The sequence below is a fragment of the Acomys minous genome (assembly GCF_964271855.1).
Source record: "Acomys minous genome assembly, chromosome: 15".
NCBI lineage: Eukaryota > Metazoa > Chordata > Mammalia > Rodentia > Muridae > Acomys > Acomys minous.
In genome coordinates, this window is record NC_140497.1 from 97185767 (window position 1) to 97204873 (window position 19107).

Below are 19107 nucleotides of genomic sequence, written 5' to 3' on the forward strand. Positions count from 1 at the left end.
CAACTTTTTCTCCAGTAAGCTTTGAAAGTGAAACTTGGCTATCCCCACATCTCATATCCACCTCAGAAAAGTGGGACTAATGATATTTATGGACTTGGGAGTTAGGAACACCAAATCTTGATCATTGGTCTCGTGGAATCTCTTACTTGCCCAGGCCTGGGGGAAGCCTCCCACCTCCCATACCCGAGGCTCCCCATTACCCTGGTCAGACAATACGCACGCACAAATGTCACAGTGTTCTGGCTTCCCTGGTCTCTGCTCTTGCCCACCCCAGTCCTCTCTACAAAACTTCCATTCCAAGCAAAGTCTGAATGTAGAGAGGCCTGGTAGACAAATTGAAAGACTCATGAGGCAGCCGGGCGTGGTGGCGCACGCCTTTAATCCCAGCACTCGGGAGGCAGAGGCAGGCGGATCACTGTGAGTTCGAGGCCAGCCTGGTCTACAAAGTGAGTCCAGGACAGTCAAAGCTACACAGAGAGACCCTGTCTTTAAAAAAAAAAAAAAAAAGACTCATGAAGCACCTAACATTTCGAGCTATATGGAATGTGTAAGACTAAATGCCTCAAAATAAATAAATAAATAAATAAACAAATAAGCAAACCAAAGGTCCAACTGACTGGTTGTTCATCTTTGCAGCCCACAGATGTTACTGCACTCCAGCCAGGCTCCTGTGCTCACCCACAAGGCTGTTCAGTGGACTCAGGAGAAGGGCCTACAGCTACCTGTGAGGTCTCTGCTGTCAGTTGGAAACACCAGGCAGTGCCATGTGCTTGGATTTGTGTAGACAGGAGAAAACGTCTTAAGTCAGTCAACGCTGCCGTTTATAACACCTCTGCTGGGGCTGGTGGTGAGCTGGCTGCTGATGTGGCACAGGAGAGCTGGACTGACTAGACCAATGGCAGGAGCCTTAGCCTCTGTTCTCTCCTTGTCCCGTGAGAGCAAAGGTCTGATTATAGACAGCTAGCCGTGAGTGGTGGCTTTCATTTGGGTGCCTTCAAATACAGTTGTCAGGACTGAACTTGTTGACTCTGATCAGGAGATGTCTAGGCATAGGTAAGACCAGGCCTCACTACCATAGATGGGCCTGTGGCTGGTGCCAGCCCTCCCTGTTCTTCCTGGAAATGGCACAAGGCACCTCCTCTGGTGCCCTGGCTGTAGAGGGTAGCTGGCCAGGTCACTATTGGGGTAGGATGCTTGCAGTGGGCAGGGATGCACGGGGCTCTGGGCAGGGCATTTGGGAGCTGAGGAAAGGCCTCATCATACAGCCTGTGACTGGGAACTGTGCCTTCTGCTTAAACACGAGGCTTCCTCACAGAAGCAGCCTTTTGCACACTGAACACACTACCGAGGAGTTCCAGGACTCTTCTGGCCTGTGGTGCTTGATACACAGGTATTTGCACATAAAACACCCCCTCCATGTCAAAGAGGCACATACTTTGAGGCAGGGCTCTGCTCCCAGCTGGGCTGGGAGTCAGTGCCTGCCTGGTCTCACTAGTCCAGGCACGTGGAGGTCAGATCATCTTTTCCCAAGACTTAAAGGCTGCGTGGCTCCCAGCCAGCCCACCAGCAGGATAGAGACACTGCAATCATATAGACCTCGTTTCATGTTGTGTGTAGATGGTTACACGCATATGACACTCACTTAAAGGTATGTCCTTCACATTCATTAAGGCTATTAAAGTGGTGTATTTTAAATGAAATGCTCTATAGTCAAAATTACCAGATTATTGAGTTAACAGGAAAATTATCTTTGCAGAAAAACTAGGACTTTGATTTTTCAAAATAGGATTAAACTGTTCATATGTATTAACCAAAAATAAAACCTACTGCTTTGCAGTAGAAACCACACAGCCAGTCTCCAAGAACTGAAATGCAGGGGTCTGGCATCAGCGTCTTCACGCCCAGCTGTTAGCTCAGAGACAGGCTGGACCTAGTCATCCAGCTAGCAGAGCACAGCTGCTCTAACTCAGCATTTGTCGGTCCCGAGTCAGCCACTCTCCCCCAAGCTGATTTGCACGTAGACATCCTCCAATTCCAAGCGGATGAACATTCTCCAGTAACATAGCAATCAATTTAATAAAGGGACTCACCAATGTCAAATTGCAATAAATTTACCAAACATTTTCACTGTTTATGGAGAGCTTTACAGTAAGAAAGTGTCGACAGAAGCAGGCACATCCGGGTACAAAGTGTTGCTGTTGGTTCTTCACTTCTGTTCCTACAGTCCCAACTGCTTTGTACTCTCAACCGAGGTCCTCTACGCGAAACCACCTTCGCTAGGCGTTCTGCTCTTGTCCGTTCGAGCCAGGACCTCCGACCACTGTCCCGGGGTGTGGACTTGCCTAAGAGAAGTGTGATCGGCGAGCCCACCCCAAAGATTTATTGTAAACTTTAAATGGAGTCCGGATACGAATGACACAGAGGGAGACACCTCCTCACACAAGAAAGGAGGGTACTGCAGTGTCTGTCCTGGGGTCTCGAAGATCTCACAAGGCCGGACCAGAGAAAGCGCCAGGCCTTGCGCAGGCACAACACCAAGCAAAGCCCGCTGCTGCCCTTTCGGGCGTCCCAGGCGGGTCTGGCCTGGACTCAGCAGGCTCGGCTCGGCTCCCAAGGGCGCGCCATCTCACAGGGCGGCCGGCAGCAATAGGGGTAGGAGGCGTTGAGGTCGGGGTCCGAGGGCGCGTACCCTGGCAGCTCCACCGATGGGTGCCCGCCACAGCACACCTCCACGCCCGCCTCGTCAAACGCGTGGAAGACGCCCACGTTGATGTAGGACACAGCGTGGTGCGCTGCGAAGCTCGCGCAGTCTCCTGGGGTGGTGAAGTCGGACTCCTCCGGGGATAGGATGGAGGCCTCGCTGGGCCGTGGCTGCAGCCGCCGCCCCCTTTTGCCCCGGCGGCCGCGCCGGGTTCGGGAGGCCAGCGGCTGAGCGCGGAGGCCGGGTCCGCCCCTTGGTCGCGCCAAAGACCGGTTTGCCCTCCGCCGGGCGCGCCGGCCGCGCCGGGCCTGCGACGACTTGTAATTCTTGACCAGCAGAAGGCTGAGCAGGCCCAGCAGGCACTCGAGCGAGTTGAATACAGTGGAGAGCACCAGGCCGCGCTGGTAGTCCTTCAGCTGGCGGCATTTGGCGGACGTGGCGCTGTCCAGGGTGCTGCGGGTGCGCGGAGTGCCGGAGCCCGGGGCTACGGAGCCAGGGGCCGAGCCAGGGACAGCGGCCGGCGTGCGCGGGGGCAGGCAATAGTGGGAGTACTTGCGTTCCACCAGGGACACCGTGTCGCCGTCGATCACTGCTCCCGCAAAGGCGCTGAGGACCCCGAGCATGAAGACCAGGACGCCCAGGAGCAGCAGGTTCTGGCTATTCACCGGCCCCGAGGGCCCGGCAGCCGCCCGCGTCTCTCCAGGAGAGGGCTCCGGAGCGCCCGCTGGAGATGCGGGGACCCCGAGACCCGGGCCCGGCCCCGACCCTGACCCGGCGAGGGGCGCCTCCCGGGGCCCGCAGCACAGCAGGGCGGCGCCGAGCAGTGAGAGGCCGGCGGCCAACAGCAACCCCGAGTAAAAGGCGCCGGCGGCCGCCCCTAGCCGGAACGGCTCCCCGCGCAGCTCAGAGCCCAGCGAGAAGCACTTGAGGCCGACGGCGGCGGCGCTGAGCGCGCAGGCGAGCAGAAGGCAGGAGGAAAGCGCGGCGCAGGCCCCGCGGACGCTCCACTTCATCCTCCGCGCCGGAGCCGGCCCGCACCCGGCGCGCCCGCCGCCGCCCGCCGCCGCCCCCGCCGCCTGCGCCTCCTCCCGGCGCCGCGCGGCCGGACCGCCGGCCTCCTCTTCATCCTCCCGCGTCCTCCCGGGCTCGCGCCGCCGCCACTGAAGCCCGCATCCTCCGCCTCCCGCCGCCGCCGCCGCCGCCGCCGCCGCCGCCGCCGCGACCCCGCACCGGGAACCGAGCCGGCGCGGAAAACCGCAAGGCGCGCGCGCCCCCTCCCCAGACCGCGGCGCCGATCCCCGGACGCGCGGCTCCCCCACCCGCGTCTCCGCCGGCTTCTCCCTGACGCCACCCTCCGCGGCCCCCTCCCGACCCTCTGGCCCCCAGGACGCCCCTTCGGCCCTCCCCTAGGAGAGGGGCCCTCGCCAAGTCTCCGCCTTTCCGTCCTCCCCCGTCAGCGCCGCTGTCCAGCGCCCGTGGCCTTAGAAACGCCACTCCACCCGGGCCTCCTTCTCCAGGGACCCTCTGGGCCCCACCCCCAGGACCTCCCACCTCTGGAAGCCCTGCATTTGCTTTTCCCAATCCACCTGGCCGCTGGTCTCCACGCCCACCTGACTGGACCGGGCGAAGAAGTTGGTGGTGGTGGTGGTGGGGGAGGTTTCAGCGATTGGAATGGGTATGCGGGAGAACGTGGGCAAGGAAGGGAACGGGGAAGAGAAAAATAACCAGAAGAGGAGGCTGAGCAGGGTTTCGGGGATGGAGGACGAAGCGTGTTCCTTTGGGAAGTGTTGGCATGTAGGGGTGTGTATCGTGTGCATGTATGTGGGGTATGCAGAGGGTATATAGTGTGTGGTGTGGGAGGGTGGTGCGCGCCTATGTGTTGTGTGGTGGGGGAGCGGTGTGTATTCCGAGATGTGCGTAGGGAGAACACAGAGTGTAGTATGTGCCGTGTCCAGAAGTGCGGAGTCTGTGGTGTGTGTATGTGTGTGTGTGTGTGTGTGTGTGTGTGTGTGTGTGTGTGTGTGTGTGTGTGTGTGTGTTGCATGTGCAGGAGAAGGTGCTGCCTTGAGGTATGTGTATTGTAGTAATAGGGTACGCGGGAGAACTGGCTAGAGATTTCTCTCCTGGGATTAGCCACGGAGCAGGGTCAGGATGAAGTCTTGGGGAGACCCTCAGGTGAGTTCAGCTTTAAACCCAGTTCATGTCTCCTGATCTGGCAGAAGATTTCCTCACACGCAGGTGAATAAATTCGGCCTGTGCTCCGAGGGCAAGAGACGGGAGAATGCTATGGTAGCCCAAATCCGGACTTGGGCCACTCGAGGCCTCCCTCTGGCAGCCCAGCTCCGGCCCGCAGTCCCGGGTGTGGGTGACTGAGGCTGCCCGCACAGTTTCGGAAGCCGTGGTTGCGGGTGACTGCGTCTTAGGCTGGGGTGGGGGAGAAGCCGGTTCTGAGTTCCAGCGCGGGGATGAGGGAACCGCGGAGAGAATGCGCCTGCGCACCGGCCTTTCGCACCGCAGGTTCAGGTCAGGCAAAGGCCAAGGGACTTTACTAATTTTTGCTCCTTAAGGTCAGACACCTTCCCCAAACCAAGCGCTGTGTTGCCGGGGAAAGCCGCGCCCATGTGTCCGAGGCAGCGCGGGGGCCTCGCCCACTCCTCCTGGAAGCCACTTGCTGGTGGGTGTATGGAGGCCTTCCAAAGACTCCCGGACGTTTGCGTGGGTTTCACATCGACCCATAGCTTCAGAAAGAGCGAACCTGCCGCTCTGTATTTTTAGCAGGAGGAGCAGAATTTGAAGCAACAGCACACCAGTCCTGCGCCTGGTGAAGGATGACTCGCCAGAAAGCAAAGCGCTGCCTCCGCGAGCTTGGCTTGGAGCCCAGGAGGCTCCGAGAGCTCTCGTACGTAAGGATCGGATGGATCGCGGCGCCCACGCTGGAGAGCAGAGCTCAGTGCAAACTTCCAACGGTTCTTCCAGTTTCCAGGGAAACGAGATTTGGAGCTGCTACGGGTTGCAGAGCTGCCTCTCTGCTCCCCACATGGGACCCCTGTGACTGACTGGGCTTGGGGAGGAAGGGCCTGAAGGTGAGCTCCCGCTTTAAGATGGAGGAATTGAGCGGGGTGGTGGGGATAGCGTGTGCCTCAGGGACTCACAGAAGGCAGGTCTCTTCCGGGTTCCTTCTCTAGATGGGCACGGCCACCCCTCTAACAGTCTTCTCATCTCTAAACTCACCACAGGGCCCTTGTACATGATGTTTCCGCTTCCGGGGTATGTTCGCACTCCATGATGATTCTCACCTGACATTGCCTCCTCATTTTCTCTCTGTCTCTCTGTCTCTCTCTCTCTGTCTCTCTCTCTCTCTCTGTTGTTTTATTTTTTAGACAGGGTTTCTCTGTGTAGCCTTCCCTGTCCTGCACTCCCTTTGTAGACCAGGCTGGCCTCGAACTCAGAGCAATCCGCCTGCCTCTGCCTCCCTGAGTACTGGGACTTACAGGCGTGTGCATTTCTCAAATTTTATTGTTATACTTCTTAAACGCCTCTGTTTTCTCTGAAGCCGGTCTGATGCGATGATGTAATGAAAGCTTTCAGGAACGTTCTTTTATTCAGTTGTCCCAACAAACGGTGAGCTAGGCCCCGTTATCCCCAGCCGGACTTTCCGGAACCAGGACAGAAACCCAGGCTCTGCGCGCAGGCTTTGCTTCTTGGTTCCTGATTCCGACCCCTGCAGAGGACCCCCACGCTGTGCAGGATTTCCCTGTAGTACAGATGTCTTCTCTTTCAGGTGCGACTGGAAGTGGCCAAGTAAGAGCAGTTCTATGTCCTGGGATGGCTGAGTTTGTGCACGTGTCTGTGGTGCAATAAACTACTGTCTAGTTCCCGGAGCACAGGGCCAGGAGCCCACACGCAGGGGAGCGCCCCGTTTCTTCAGTGTTGGGGATAATGGAAGGAGCTCAGTGAGGGACTTACTTGGGCTACAAGAAGGAGGAGGGGAACTCCACTGCGAAGGATCTTTAAGCTCAACCAATTCAACTTTATTCTGAGGGCAGGGGCGCCAGAGGTTTCAGGAGAGCACCCTGCTGTGTGGCGTGAAGGAGCTCTGGCCGCTTGCAATCTAGGGGGAGCTACAGGAGCTCCCTCTGTACTTGTAGTGTAAAATCACCGGGGCCACATGCAATCCCCCTGCGGCGTCTGCCCTTTAGTCTTTCTAAAAGGACGTGGAGTCAGCAGAGAGTGGGAGGGGCAGGTCTGTGGTCCCACAGCAACTGACCCACATAGGACTTTAGAGCAGGTTGAGTTGCTTATGTCAGGATCCTTGCTCATCCACCACTGCTCTACTGTGAGATCTCCTCAGCCTCCACTTGCAGAGTCTGCTAAACTTCCGGTGAATGCTAAGGAGGAGAGCCAGGGTAGCTGAGTGTGGTCAAGTGACCTGGAGGGCTCAGAGGCAGGAAGGAGAGCAACTCCAGGAAGAACCACACGGGTGAGGAATAACTTTGCTACTTGTCCAGGAAAGTCACATGATCAGCAACTTCCTACAGAGCCTGGGCAGGTCTGGCAGCCTCCTGGGCCAGTTATCACCCTGCCTCACTAAAAACAAGGAAGAGGCTGTAAACCCAGAAAAGACATGGCAGAAATACAACAGCAATTATGCATTAAGGAATATTTTCCTATCACCTTTAAATCCTATTTTAACGTTTACATGTTTACTAACATTTAAAGCTGCATCTCCTAGAAGATTTATTCAATTGAGCTCCTTTTAATTTTTCTACTCCATCACTTTTTAAAGTATTCTTTTTGTTCTTTATTTGATAACCTACGTCTTAGCTCACCTTCTTTTACTAAAACTGAATAGCATAACACTTACAAAGAGCAAGGTTTATTTAGCTCACAGTTATAGAATTGCTTGCAACTGTAAAGTCCGTGTGCTGTGTTATGGCATGGTGTGGGGCATCACGTGGCAAGAAGAGTTCCTTCCATGACAAAGCTACTCAACTAGCTACATCCCAAAGGTCCCACCAAACACCATGAGCATGTGACTTTTGGGGTTACATTTCTAGCCTATGAATCATAACTGGCCACAGAGTTGAAATGTTCATTATTAATGCTCACCCGCATTTTCCTAGAAATAGCCAAGGTTAATCCGTCACTTCAGATAGGCAATAGTACAGGAATCTCTGTGCAAAACACCCAACTGTGAGTCTTCCAAAGAATTCGTGAAACTGTTGCTGTGAATTCTCAGACATGTTTCTTGTTATTTTAAACACTATCATCTTATAGAATATAATAACAGAAAAGGGCAGATATGCATGTGACATGTTCATGACACATGAATGAGCTTCATCCAAGATGAAGTGCCTGGGGGCGCACCTCACCACATCTGTCTTACTGCACTTGATTAGATATTTGTTGGGAGGAATGCATTCGTCTGTTTTGTTTTCTTTGTTTGTTCGTTTGTTTTTTAAACTTTTACAGAGAATCACGGAGCATGATTCTCCATGCCTGGCTTCTTTTGTTCCGGGTGTATCTGTGAAGCGCGTCCCTGATGTTGCGCACAGCTGTACCTCACTTGTCGGTGGTTAGGATGTTGCGCACAGCTGTACCTCACTTGTCAATGGTTAGGATGTTGCGCACAGCTGTACCTCACTTATCGGTGGTTATGATGTTGCGCACAGCTGTACCTCACTTGTCGATGGTTAGGAAGGCCTATAACTCACCCATTTTGCTGCAGTGAACACCATATTGCCTCTAGTTTGGGAATAGTGTGTTCTGAACCATCGAGACACGCAGTCTGGGAATGAAATTCCTGGGTTCTGGGGAATACCATCTTTACTTTTTTGCTCTTTTGACACTGAGGTGCAGTTTATGTATATTAAGAAGCACTGAGTTAAGCCGGTTTGGTGGCGCACGCCTTTAATCCCAGCACTCAGGAGGCAGAGGCAGGCAGATTGCTGTGAGTTTGAGGCCAGCCTGGTCTACAAAGCGAGTCCAGGACAGCCTAGGCTACACAGAGAAACCCTGACTGGAAAACCCAAAAAAAAAAAAAAAAAGGCTCAGAGGTTAAGAGCACTGCCTGTACCTCCAAAGGTCCTGAGTTCAATTCCCAGCAACCACATGGTGGCTCAATGAGATCTGGTGCCCTCTTCTGGCTTTCAGGCACATATGTGGGCAGAATACTGTATACAAAATAAATAAATATTTTTTAAAAAGAACCACTGAGTTTAACTGTATGATTCCACGTACAGTTTGGACCGTTGTGTACATGTATGCAAACAACCACTTCACGGCTCAGTGCTGTTGGGGCATCTGTGGAAGCTAACCTTAGATCGCCCCACCACAGGGCCGTGCACTACACTTTTATCACAGCACTTCCTATGCGTGGACGTATGCACTGGGCAATCTTCTGTCAGGTCGCAGTGCCTTTCAGACTTGTCCATACTTTTGCATGAATCAATTGATCGTACTTACTGCTGAATAGAATTCTAATAAAAAGTGCTTATCCAACCTTGTTTACTCTCTGACTAAGACCAATAATAACTTATAACCAACTCCCATTGAAAATAACCCTCTATAACCCAAGAAAGCAACCAAAAACCTACCTGACTGCCCTTTAAAGGAAATGGGACGTCATTCTCTTAAGGTTTCTTCCGGCTGATTTGGGATGAATAATATCTAGTAGGGGCCCAAATAAAATTGGGGAAATGGTTAAACAAGCTAGGATTAGCATTTGTAGTCCAGTTTCTAAATGTTGAGAAATCCCAGGCTTAATTAGAGTCCTGTGTAGGACAGTCTGAAATGCTGGACCAACTGGGATTGGAAGCTCTCTTTGAAAGTGTCCTGGGAGCTGTCCTGCTCTGATGAGGAACAGCAACTGATGTACTTGGTGCTGGAACATGAAGGATGCAGGATGTCAGTGTCCAGCATGCTGAGAGGAATGAATCCTGTCGGGTCTGATCCAATGTCAGTGTCTGGTTCTTCTGATCTTATTTAGAGAGAAAACAAGGTTGGACTCAGGGTTGTCTCTCTTTTCCTTTGTCTTCCATTCTTAGGTTTGTAGATGGGGTTGAAAAGAAAGAAGGAGGAATATAGAAATATATAGGGAAGAAAGAACAAAAAGTGGATTAGTGAATCTACTCCTCAACTCAATGCCTCAGTTGTCACTCACAAGGTTATTTTTAATTCACTGGTATAGAATTTTGTATATAGATGCAAAATAAGCTTAATTTTAGATGCAGTGGTATAGAATTCAAATGTAGGATTATTCTTCACACACATTATATATATTTCTACTCTAATATGCGGTATTGTACCCATATAACTCAATTATAATACAAGGTTTACTTCCAGTACTTTGAAAATGCTATTGCAGGCTATTTAGGATAAATAAGTTATACAAGTTAATTGTTAGTTGGTTAAATCATGGTCATATCAATTACTAGTCTATTTTTATCACAAGATTAGACATTTAGGTGCAACAGATAGATATGGTTCTATAGAAAGATAAGGTAAAATAGATAAGTTCTTCAAAAACCTCAAAGACATACAGAACATGGCATTTAAAAATGTTTTTATTATTTTAAAGATTCATTGAATCTTTAACTCCTGGCAGCACCCAGCCTACCTCAAAGAGGATGATGAGCATCAAAGAACCTCCATAGGGAGACGGCTTCAAATGTGGCAAACAAGCCACTGGGCAAAATGTTCTCATTTCTACCACAGACAGAAATCGGCCTAAAAAAGGGCAAGCTTGGATGCAGGCAGAGTCAACAGCCAAACTCTGCCAAGACAGGGTAAGCAAGTCTTCAATAGTTCCTGCCTCACATATATATCTGTCAGATATACTGGTCCAGAAGGCTGAAGATGATGCTCCAATGTTATAGAGCGTTTATGGGTGACTGCTCAGGTAGCAAAGTGTCTCTGTCATCTTTTCTTTTGGGAAGCTGCTAACCTGCACCCCTACATACTCAGCTAATTAAATTTAATCCTTCTCAAGTCTCTGATGGGGTTGAAGGCCAGATAGCTTAGTTTTACAATTAAGCTTAGTTGTTTAGGGGTTAAGATGTTTTTAGGTCTAGATAGATGTTTTAAGTTGATAACGATGAGATATGATAGATGTTGATTTACATTCAGAATATTAGATGCACCAAGATAGGAAAGATGTTTTCTGCAAGGCTCCCAAATACAAATAGCCAAAACACTAAGAATGTAACATTTGTATAATTCCTGATTGTTTCATGGTTCTTCTTTCTGTAGATAGTTTATTGTATATATGTATAGTAATATAAATGTATATGTGAAAAATAAAAATATTTGATTTAAAAAGTGCTTATCCATTCACAACATCATGGGCATCCCAGCTTTTCCTACACGGGTGACTGACCTACTATTTAAATGTGGTGTCATGCAGGTTGGAGTCCTCACGACTGTGTTTCCACCTCCCTAGGTGTCTAATAGGGGTGGGATTGCTGGGCTGCACCACACATTTACAATATCTTTAAAGAAAACAGATGGTCATTTACCAGAATCATTTTTTCATTCTCCCATGCCACGTGTGTACTTTCCTGGGTTGTGTTCTTGGTGGCCCAAGTGCTGTCGGCTTCCCTAGTACGTTGGCTGGCCTGGCATTCATATATGGCTCTCACTGTGGTGGCTTTAGTTGGCATTGCCCAGTTATGAATGCTATCAGCCCTTTCACGTATCTTCCTCAGTAAAGCATTTAAAATATCTTTGTCAGCTTTTTAGAATCAGGTGGTCTTTCCATATTATTATTTTATCAACAGTCAACAGAAACTCTGACTGGAAGCTGGCATACTTTGGCCCCGTGGATCCTCTTGTAACAGCCCAAGTACATATTACAGTTCTTTCAGTCTGATTCCTTGAAAACCCCACTGGCCACGCAAGCGGTAAGTCCAGCTAGACAACCACAATTTTCCCAGTGTGGGTCTAGGTTTGTGCCACACAAGGGTCTTGCAGTCTCATAATGTTCATGGCTCCAGAGAGTTTTGCCATATATAGCTACCAAATAAACAGCTGCCTGGGGGAAGGATCTTAGGGGACTTTTTTTTTTTTAAAGAAAAAGTCATGTTTGAAGTATACACCGGACAGCATGGCTCTAATAAATATCTGCATTGTAGTGGTTCTCGGCATCTTATTGTGGGATTTGGAACTCACCTCCTATCTTGCCTGAGACAGGTAGGGAGTCTGGCTCGGAAGACTCACGTCAACAGGCATCACCCTGAACGAGTCTTGGTGAAGCTGGCCATGCCTAGGTAAAAACTAAATATATTAAAACATGGGTAACAAATACTTAAAGCAACCACTTTCTATTTTGCCATACCTTTTGCCTGTTTTCTGAAATTGCATCAAGTTAAGCAAATATGTACACACTGTTCTGTCTCCCCCAACCCCACGCTCAGTAGCTCCCAGTGATGGCTTACGATTTGCCACGGCAGGAGAACGGATACCACAGAAATCAGCAAATGGTGCAAGTCTGATTGGGGCTGCTTATTTTTTGCTTACTTATGAGGTGAAGGGAAATATGAATGTTGCAGACTGGACTTGAGCTGGACTGTGGCTACAGCCCTCATTTAAAATCCGAAACGCATTTCTTCTAATGTTTGCAGCCATCACCTGTGCAGCAACAGTATGCACATCGTAAATCTCTAATAAAAGGCATCTCAATATGATTCCTCCTTGTCCTCTCTGGAACTCATCACGTTATGTGAAAACAGCACACACCATTTGCGTGGGAGCAGCAACCCTCTTGTCAGCGATGGGCGCAAGCATTCTGGTGAGTCAGATGCAATCAGGGTTTATTCATGTCCTAATTTGCAATACTGTTGTCACTGACAGAGTTACAGAAACAGTGGATTTTTGCAAAAATAGAAAGTCACATTGAAGTTATAAAATAAAAAGCATGTAAGTGCTTTCATTTAAAATGATATTTCCAAATGTATATAAGAAAATGCTAATGGAATATTTTCAGTGTTTAAAATTGCATTCATTTGTTCACTGTGTTGCGCATTTGCATGTGGGCACGTGAATGAAATGGAAAAACCTGTGCAAGACAGAGGACAATTTGCAGCGCTTGAATCTCTTCCTCCACCCTGTGGGTCTGTGGCATCAAATTAAGGTCATCTGGCTTGGTGACAAGTTCCACCTGCTGAGCCATCTCTCTGGCTCATTACATTGCTAATAGAATTTTTATTTTAACTCAAGTAATGGCATGAACTTAATAAGATTATAGGACTGTCTTTCATATTTTTATCCACCAAATGCCAGCAAAATAATAATTTTATTACGATGTATACAGTGCTCTGCCTGCATATGCACCCGCAGGCCTGAAGAGGTCATCAGATCACATTATAGATGGTTGTGAACCACCATGTGGTTTCTGGGAATTGAACTCAGGACCTCTGGAAGAGCAGTCAGTGCTCTTAACCACTGAGCCATCTCTCCAGCCTCTAGCTGTTCATTTTTCTAAAGATTTAGCAGACCACCAAGATGCTCTGGGCATCCAGGAATAGCAGGAAAGGCATGGTTCCTGCCTCTTGAAACAGTTTTGCAAGAGTGGAAAATACCATCCAGATAGCTAAGGAAATGTCTTTCTATAGGCTAAAGTCTAACATATCAGACGTGGGGTTTGTGGGAAGGGATGGTGCATTCAATGGGGTCAAGCAGATGCCTACAAGGCTCCACCCTTGACCCCTCCTCCTCTGTAACCATCCATTCCTCTGAGGTTTAACACCCAGCCTCGTAGTTGTAAGAAACAACTTATTTACTGATAACTCCCAAACTTATGGTTTGATTCAAACCTTTCCTGTAGCCCCAGGTTGGATTTCAGCCCCTTGTCCTCAACTACCCTATCAAGGCCTTGCTCTATCACACTGAGTTGTGGTTGGGTTTTTTGCCTTTTTTTTTTTTAATCTCTTCAAACAAAGACAAGACCCACCCCAACCCATCTGCTCAGTTGACAGAGATTCATTCCTGCAGCTGCTTTGCTAAAACTGGAGAGCTGTCCTCATTGGCCACACCCAGGTCAAACTGCTGGGAAGTAACTGCTCAGCTGCTGCTCCCTGGTCACTGGCGCCTACATTCCCCTCTGTGCCCATAGCTGTCTTCCCACTCCTTAGGGAGCAGCCAACCTTTGACATGAGAGTCACTCATAGCAGCTGCTACGCAGAATGCTTTTGGTCTCCTTAAGAGTGAGCAAAAGCGGCTGGGTGTGGTGGTGCACACCTTTAATCCCAGCAGAGACAGGCGGATCGCTGTGAGTTCGAGGCCAGCCTGGTCTACGTGGTTACCCATTTGTCTCCCTTACTCCCTGGCTTACTCTGTCCCCCTATGTTCACGGCACCTTCATGGAAGCCTCCCTCATTCAGGGTGCCCTAACCTCCCTGCCTTTTCTCAAACCTGTTTTCTCATAAAAACTTGACTTAAAAAAATGAGACAGGGGAGCCGGGTGCAGTGGCCCACACATGTAACCCCAGAACAGGGAGGAATTCACCAAGTAGACATAACCATTTGACCACTGAGTCTCAAGAATCCAAAGGCAGGGACCTGTTTGTTCACTTATTATCCTCAGTGCCAAGAATAGCATCTGGCACACAGTAGATGGCCCGTGAATATTTGTGCAGCTAGTTTTTAAATTTTACACAATTAAAGTTTCAAGAGTGTAAACTATGAATTAGTAGCCATAGTGATCTACAGCAGTGGGTCTCATGGGTTGCAACTCCTTTTCCGGGGAGTCACCTATCAGAGATCCTACATATCAATTGTTTACATTACAATGTATAACAGTAGCTAAGTTACAGTTATGAAGTAGAAACAAAATAACTTTATGTTTGGGGATCACCACAACATGAGGAGCTGTATTAAAGTGTCACAGCGTTAGGAAGGCTGAGAGCCACTGGCCGATAGGTTGGATTGTTCTTAGGAGACCTTACTGCACTTGAGTCTGGGCCTAGCGTGCTGGATTTCACTCTCAAAGTGTGAGAGAACACTAGGATGAACTCCATTAGGAAATTATGTGACCAGATGTGTCACCTTAGGGAAAAAAAATGCTGCTTATAGAGTGATAAAGTCTGCTCAGGGTTTAGTTCCAAGGCTTTCAGGAGTCCAAACTGCAAATATTCCCGCATGACCTGTCTTAGTCACTGCTCTGTTGTTTAAGCAAACAACAGCAACTGTTACAAAGAAAAGCACTTAACTGGGTACTTTCGAAGCGTCTCAGCATCATCATAGCAAGGAGCATGTGGCGCACGGCAGACATAGTGCTGGAGATGTAGATGAGAGTTATACATTCTGATCTGCAGGCAGAGAGAGAGGGAGAGAGAGAGAGGGAGAGAGAGAGAGAGAGAGAGAGAGAGAGAGAGAGAGAGAGAGAGAGAGAGCGCCACACCTCATAATCCTTCTCAAATAGCGCCACTCCCTGATGACTAAGTATTCAAAAATATGAGCTCATGGGGGTCATTCTCAGTCAAAGCACCACAAGGCCCATGCCTGGGTCCCTAGGGTATTCCTGGTCTGGTGAATACCTGCTGCCCTCCTACAAAGCCTCTACCTCTGTCTTTTGGGACTTAGTCCCTTCAGCCAGAGTTGAATTCTGGAATTTAAGAGGGACCAGGCAGCAGCTTTTCCTCTGCTGAGGTCAGGCTTTCCTGCAGCATCTCAGCGAATGAGAGCCTACCATCCAGTCACCCGCAGCTCCTGGCCTAGCTGAGTACACTCAGACACGCTTCCCAACAAAGGACTGTAGCTCCTGGCCTAGCTGAGTACACTCAGACACGCTTCCCAACAAAGGACTGTCCTGAGGCCATCATCCCAGCAACTCTCCAAAACCTCCTCGGCTTGTTACTTCCATCCTTGAGGTCCACCCTGCCAAGAGTTCCCTGGATGGCACCCAGCACCCTGTGACAGACTCTGCAGGGGGATGCTCGGCTGGCTGTAGGTCCTGCCTACTGCATGGTTGCCTCCAGAAGGTTTCCACTTAGACCAATCAGTTGTCCTGCTTAAACCTACCAGAACGGTCTCTCAGGGTCACGCAAATGCAGACACAGCCATCCCATCGGGCTGGCAAATCGGGGTCCCTGGGGCAAAGGTCTCTGTTGTCCTTAACCATGTATAGACCACTGCCTTTCTGCCTCCTGATCCAGGCGTCTCCCTGGAAGGCAGCTTGCTTCCCACACCTGCTTAACTGAACCCTCAGGCCCCCAGGTGGAGCCATGGGACGCACGAGCATTTTCTAGCACTGACTCCAAACCAACAACGAAATCCTATATATGAGGGAAACCAGAGCAGTAATCTTGGGGGGTCGCCACTTCACCAGGCACAGGTGGAATTTGGGGAACAAACTAATATGTCCAGTCAGTGCTGTTGCCAACCCAGGGACACAGAGGCCCGTAAAGCTCTGGGTGCTGTCCTAGGCCCAGACCCAGGTAATAAATCACGAGAATGAGTCACAGCAGGAGAGTAAGGCCAACAGAGAAGGGGAAACGTCCTGAGACACATGGGGAACCCTTCTTGGATGGATGTCAAAGACTGTCAGTGTTCTCACATGCCTTTTGGGGACTCCTTTGCAGTCCAGCTGAGGGACTCAATGGGAATCTGCCTATGTCCCCTCTGAGTTCTGTTTATGGTAGTACAGAGCCCCGGTCAGCCATGTCATGGGTAGAGAGTGCTGCCAGATGTCCATATCTTTTTTTCGGGGGGGGGGGGTTTCGAGACAGAGTCTCTCTGTGTAGCCTTGGCTGTGCTGGACTCGCTTTGTAGACCAGGCTGGCCTCAAACTCACAGTGATCCACCTGCCTCTGCCTCCCGAGTGCTGGGATTAAAGGTGTGTGCCACCACGCCCAGCTCGGAATGGCTATTTCTAAACAAAGCAAGGTGTCACCCACCTGGCCATGATGAGGAAGGGAGTATGTAGACTTTTACTTCACAGGGTCAGTTCTCAGCGAGTCGTAACCTAGACTTGCCAGTGGGCACTGTAGTGCTAAGAGTGGCGATCCTTGCTGACTTGCAGGTGAACAGCACATCCCATAGTAACAATTTCCTGCTGCCTTTTTTTGTTTCATTGACTTTGCTCTTCCCAGTTCAGTATCCTCCCCACTTGATGTTAAACTACTTGGATTCCAACACTATTCTTTTTTGTTTTGTTTGTTTTAAAGACAGGGTTTCTCTGTGTACACCTCTGGCTGTCCTGGACTCACTCTGTAGACCAGGCTGGCCTCGAACTCACAGAGATCCACCTGCCTCTGCCTCCCTGAGTGCTGGATTGTAGGCATGCGCCACCATGCTGGCTCCAGAATTATTCTTAAAGCCTGTCAGTTCTCCTACCTTAATGGGATATAAATCTTGTCAAAATAAATGAGGCAAAAAATGCTCTCTTACATTTGCAGAAAAACAATAAAATCTTGTGTCAACAAACAGTTCCTTCAGCTCTCCAAGGGCATGTCTGTGTGCCCAAATGCCTGTGGCCGCGCTCACAGCCCTGCAGGATGGAGGCAGCCTGAAGATCTGTCGAAGGAGAAGAGGGCAGAATGTGGCCCGTGCACATCATGGATGAGATTCTGGCACATGCTGCAGCACGCATGTGAGGAGTCTGTGCTGAGTGAGCTTAGCTAGACACAAAAAGACAAATATCTCTGTGGTGCTTCTGAAATGAGAGACCTGGAGTCATCGAAGTCATAGAAACAACAGTAAAACTGTTAACTGTCAGGGGGCCTGGGACAGGATGCGGAATTAGTGTTCAGTGGGAACCGAGTTTCAGTCCGGATGATGAGGTAATGCTGCAGAGAGTTGGTGGCGATAGCCCACGATGTTCTTTTTTAAAGATTTATTTTTATTTTATTATGTACGCAGTGCTCTGCTGCATGTACACCTGCAGGTCAGAAAAGGGCATCAGATCTCATTACAGATGGTTCTGCACCACCATGTGGTTGGTGGGAATCGAACTCATGACCTCTGGAAGAGCAGACAGTGCTCTTAACCACTGAGCCATCTTTCCAACCCCCAGTCTGCAATATTCTTAACCCTGTTGAATTGCACACTAAATATGATTTTAAACTCTGTTGGACTCCTGCCCCCACTGGTTGGACGATGTGGAACTTGCTAGATGACCAGGGTTGGAGGAGTCAGCCTTGGAACTGGAGGCCAGCAGCTCAGCTAGGTGTCACTGCCGAGTCCCCGAGGATCAGCAAGGGGGTGGCAGCGGTTCATCATGGGTGGCTTTTTCCCAAGTTTTTTTTTTTTCCATTTGGAAACAGGGAAATGAAGATTTTAATTTGGGGATTAGATGCTGCTGCTGGAAAAAGCACAATTTTGCACAGATTACACGTCAGAGAAGTTGTCACTACTGGATTTCATGCAGAGATGGTGACATATGAAACCTCAAGTTCCACTTTCGGGACTTAGGAGGACAGACAAGAATCAGGCCATGCTGGAGATGATACTTTTCGAACACAGAAGCAGTCATCCATGCAGCTGACAATCATGGCCAAGACGGGATTGGCATTTCCAAGTCAGAGTTAGTTGCCATGTTGGAGGAAGAAGAGCTGAGAAAAGCCATTTTAGCGGTGTTTGCAAACAAGCAGGCCACGATGCCCGTAGAAATGGTGAATGCGCTTGGGGTACCTGCCCTGAAGGACCGAAGGTGGCAGATATTTAAAACATCAGCAACCAAAGGCACTGGCCTTGATGGGGCCACGGAATGGGTAGTTGAGACACTGAACAGCAGGCAGACAGTGAGTCCGGTCCCATTGGTTCCTGTGGACCAAACGCCACATCACGTACTCTCTGGAACCAGTCAGATGTACTCCCTATGCCTGTTGGAATTGCATGATTCTGGCATATACAAAACTGACTTCAATATTTGTAATAAATATCTTTTAAAAATATTTGTTGTATGTATTTTGCCACAACAACTTTTGTTTTAAATTCAAAAGACAATCCTTGACCTCAAGGGCCAAGATAGAGACGGGGCGAGCCTTCCTAGAGACCCCCACAATGGGGCTCCACTTATTCAGACTGACACATTGCACTTGGGGTTCATTTGTAGGTTCACACTACAAAGGAGCTCTTGACAGCTGTCTGCATCACAGCTGCTGGAGCTGTGTTCTCTCAAATGCCAAGCTCATTAACAGTCTTTGACATTTCAAAAAGACTTATTGTTGGCTCCAAGTTTAAATGAGCACGTATCTTCTTTTAAAAAACAAAAAACAGGGCTGGAGAGATGGCTCGGCAGTTAAGAGCACGGTCTGCTCTTCCAGAGGTCCTGAGTTCAATTCCCAGCAACCATATGGTGGCCCACAACCATCCATAGTGAGATCTGGTGCCCTCTTCTGGCCTGCAGGTGTGCATGCAGATGAAACACTCATCCATATAAAATAAATAAATAAATCTTTAAAAAAAGA

General features: G+C 49.5%; 1 protein-coding gene and 1 pseudogene across 2 annotated transcripts; one reads left to right on the forward strand and one right to left on the reverse strand.

Annotated features, from left to right (window-relative positions):
• Nucleotides 1-2057: 2057 nt before the first annotated feature.
• On the reverse strand, nt 2058-10991 carry TMEM271 (transmembrane protein 271). The gene has a single exon (XM_084758789.1). The coding sequence runs from the start codon at nt 3712-3714 to the stop codon at nt 2590-2592; it is 1125 nt and encodes a 374-aa protein (XP_084614915.1). The 5' UTR covers nt 3715-10991; the 3' UTR covers nt 2058-2589.
• Nucleotides 10992-17915: 6924 nt separating this feature from the next.
• LOC311584238 (ADP-ribosylation factor-like protein 1) lies at nt 17916-18844 on the forward strand (annotated as a pseudogene). The gene is made up of 2 exons: nt 17916-18568; nt 18753-18844. The product of its transcript is annotated as an ADP-ribosylation factor-like protein 1 (transcript).
• Nucleotides 18845-19107: the final 263 nt, after the last annotated feature.

Excerpts from the sequence above, each read along its gene's own strand:
- TMEM271 (XM_084758789.1), bottom strand. The coding sequence starts at position 3,714 with ATGAAGTGGAGCGTCCGCGGGGCCTGCGCCGCGCTTTCCTCCTGCCTT.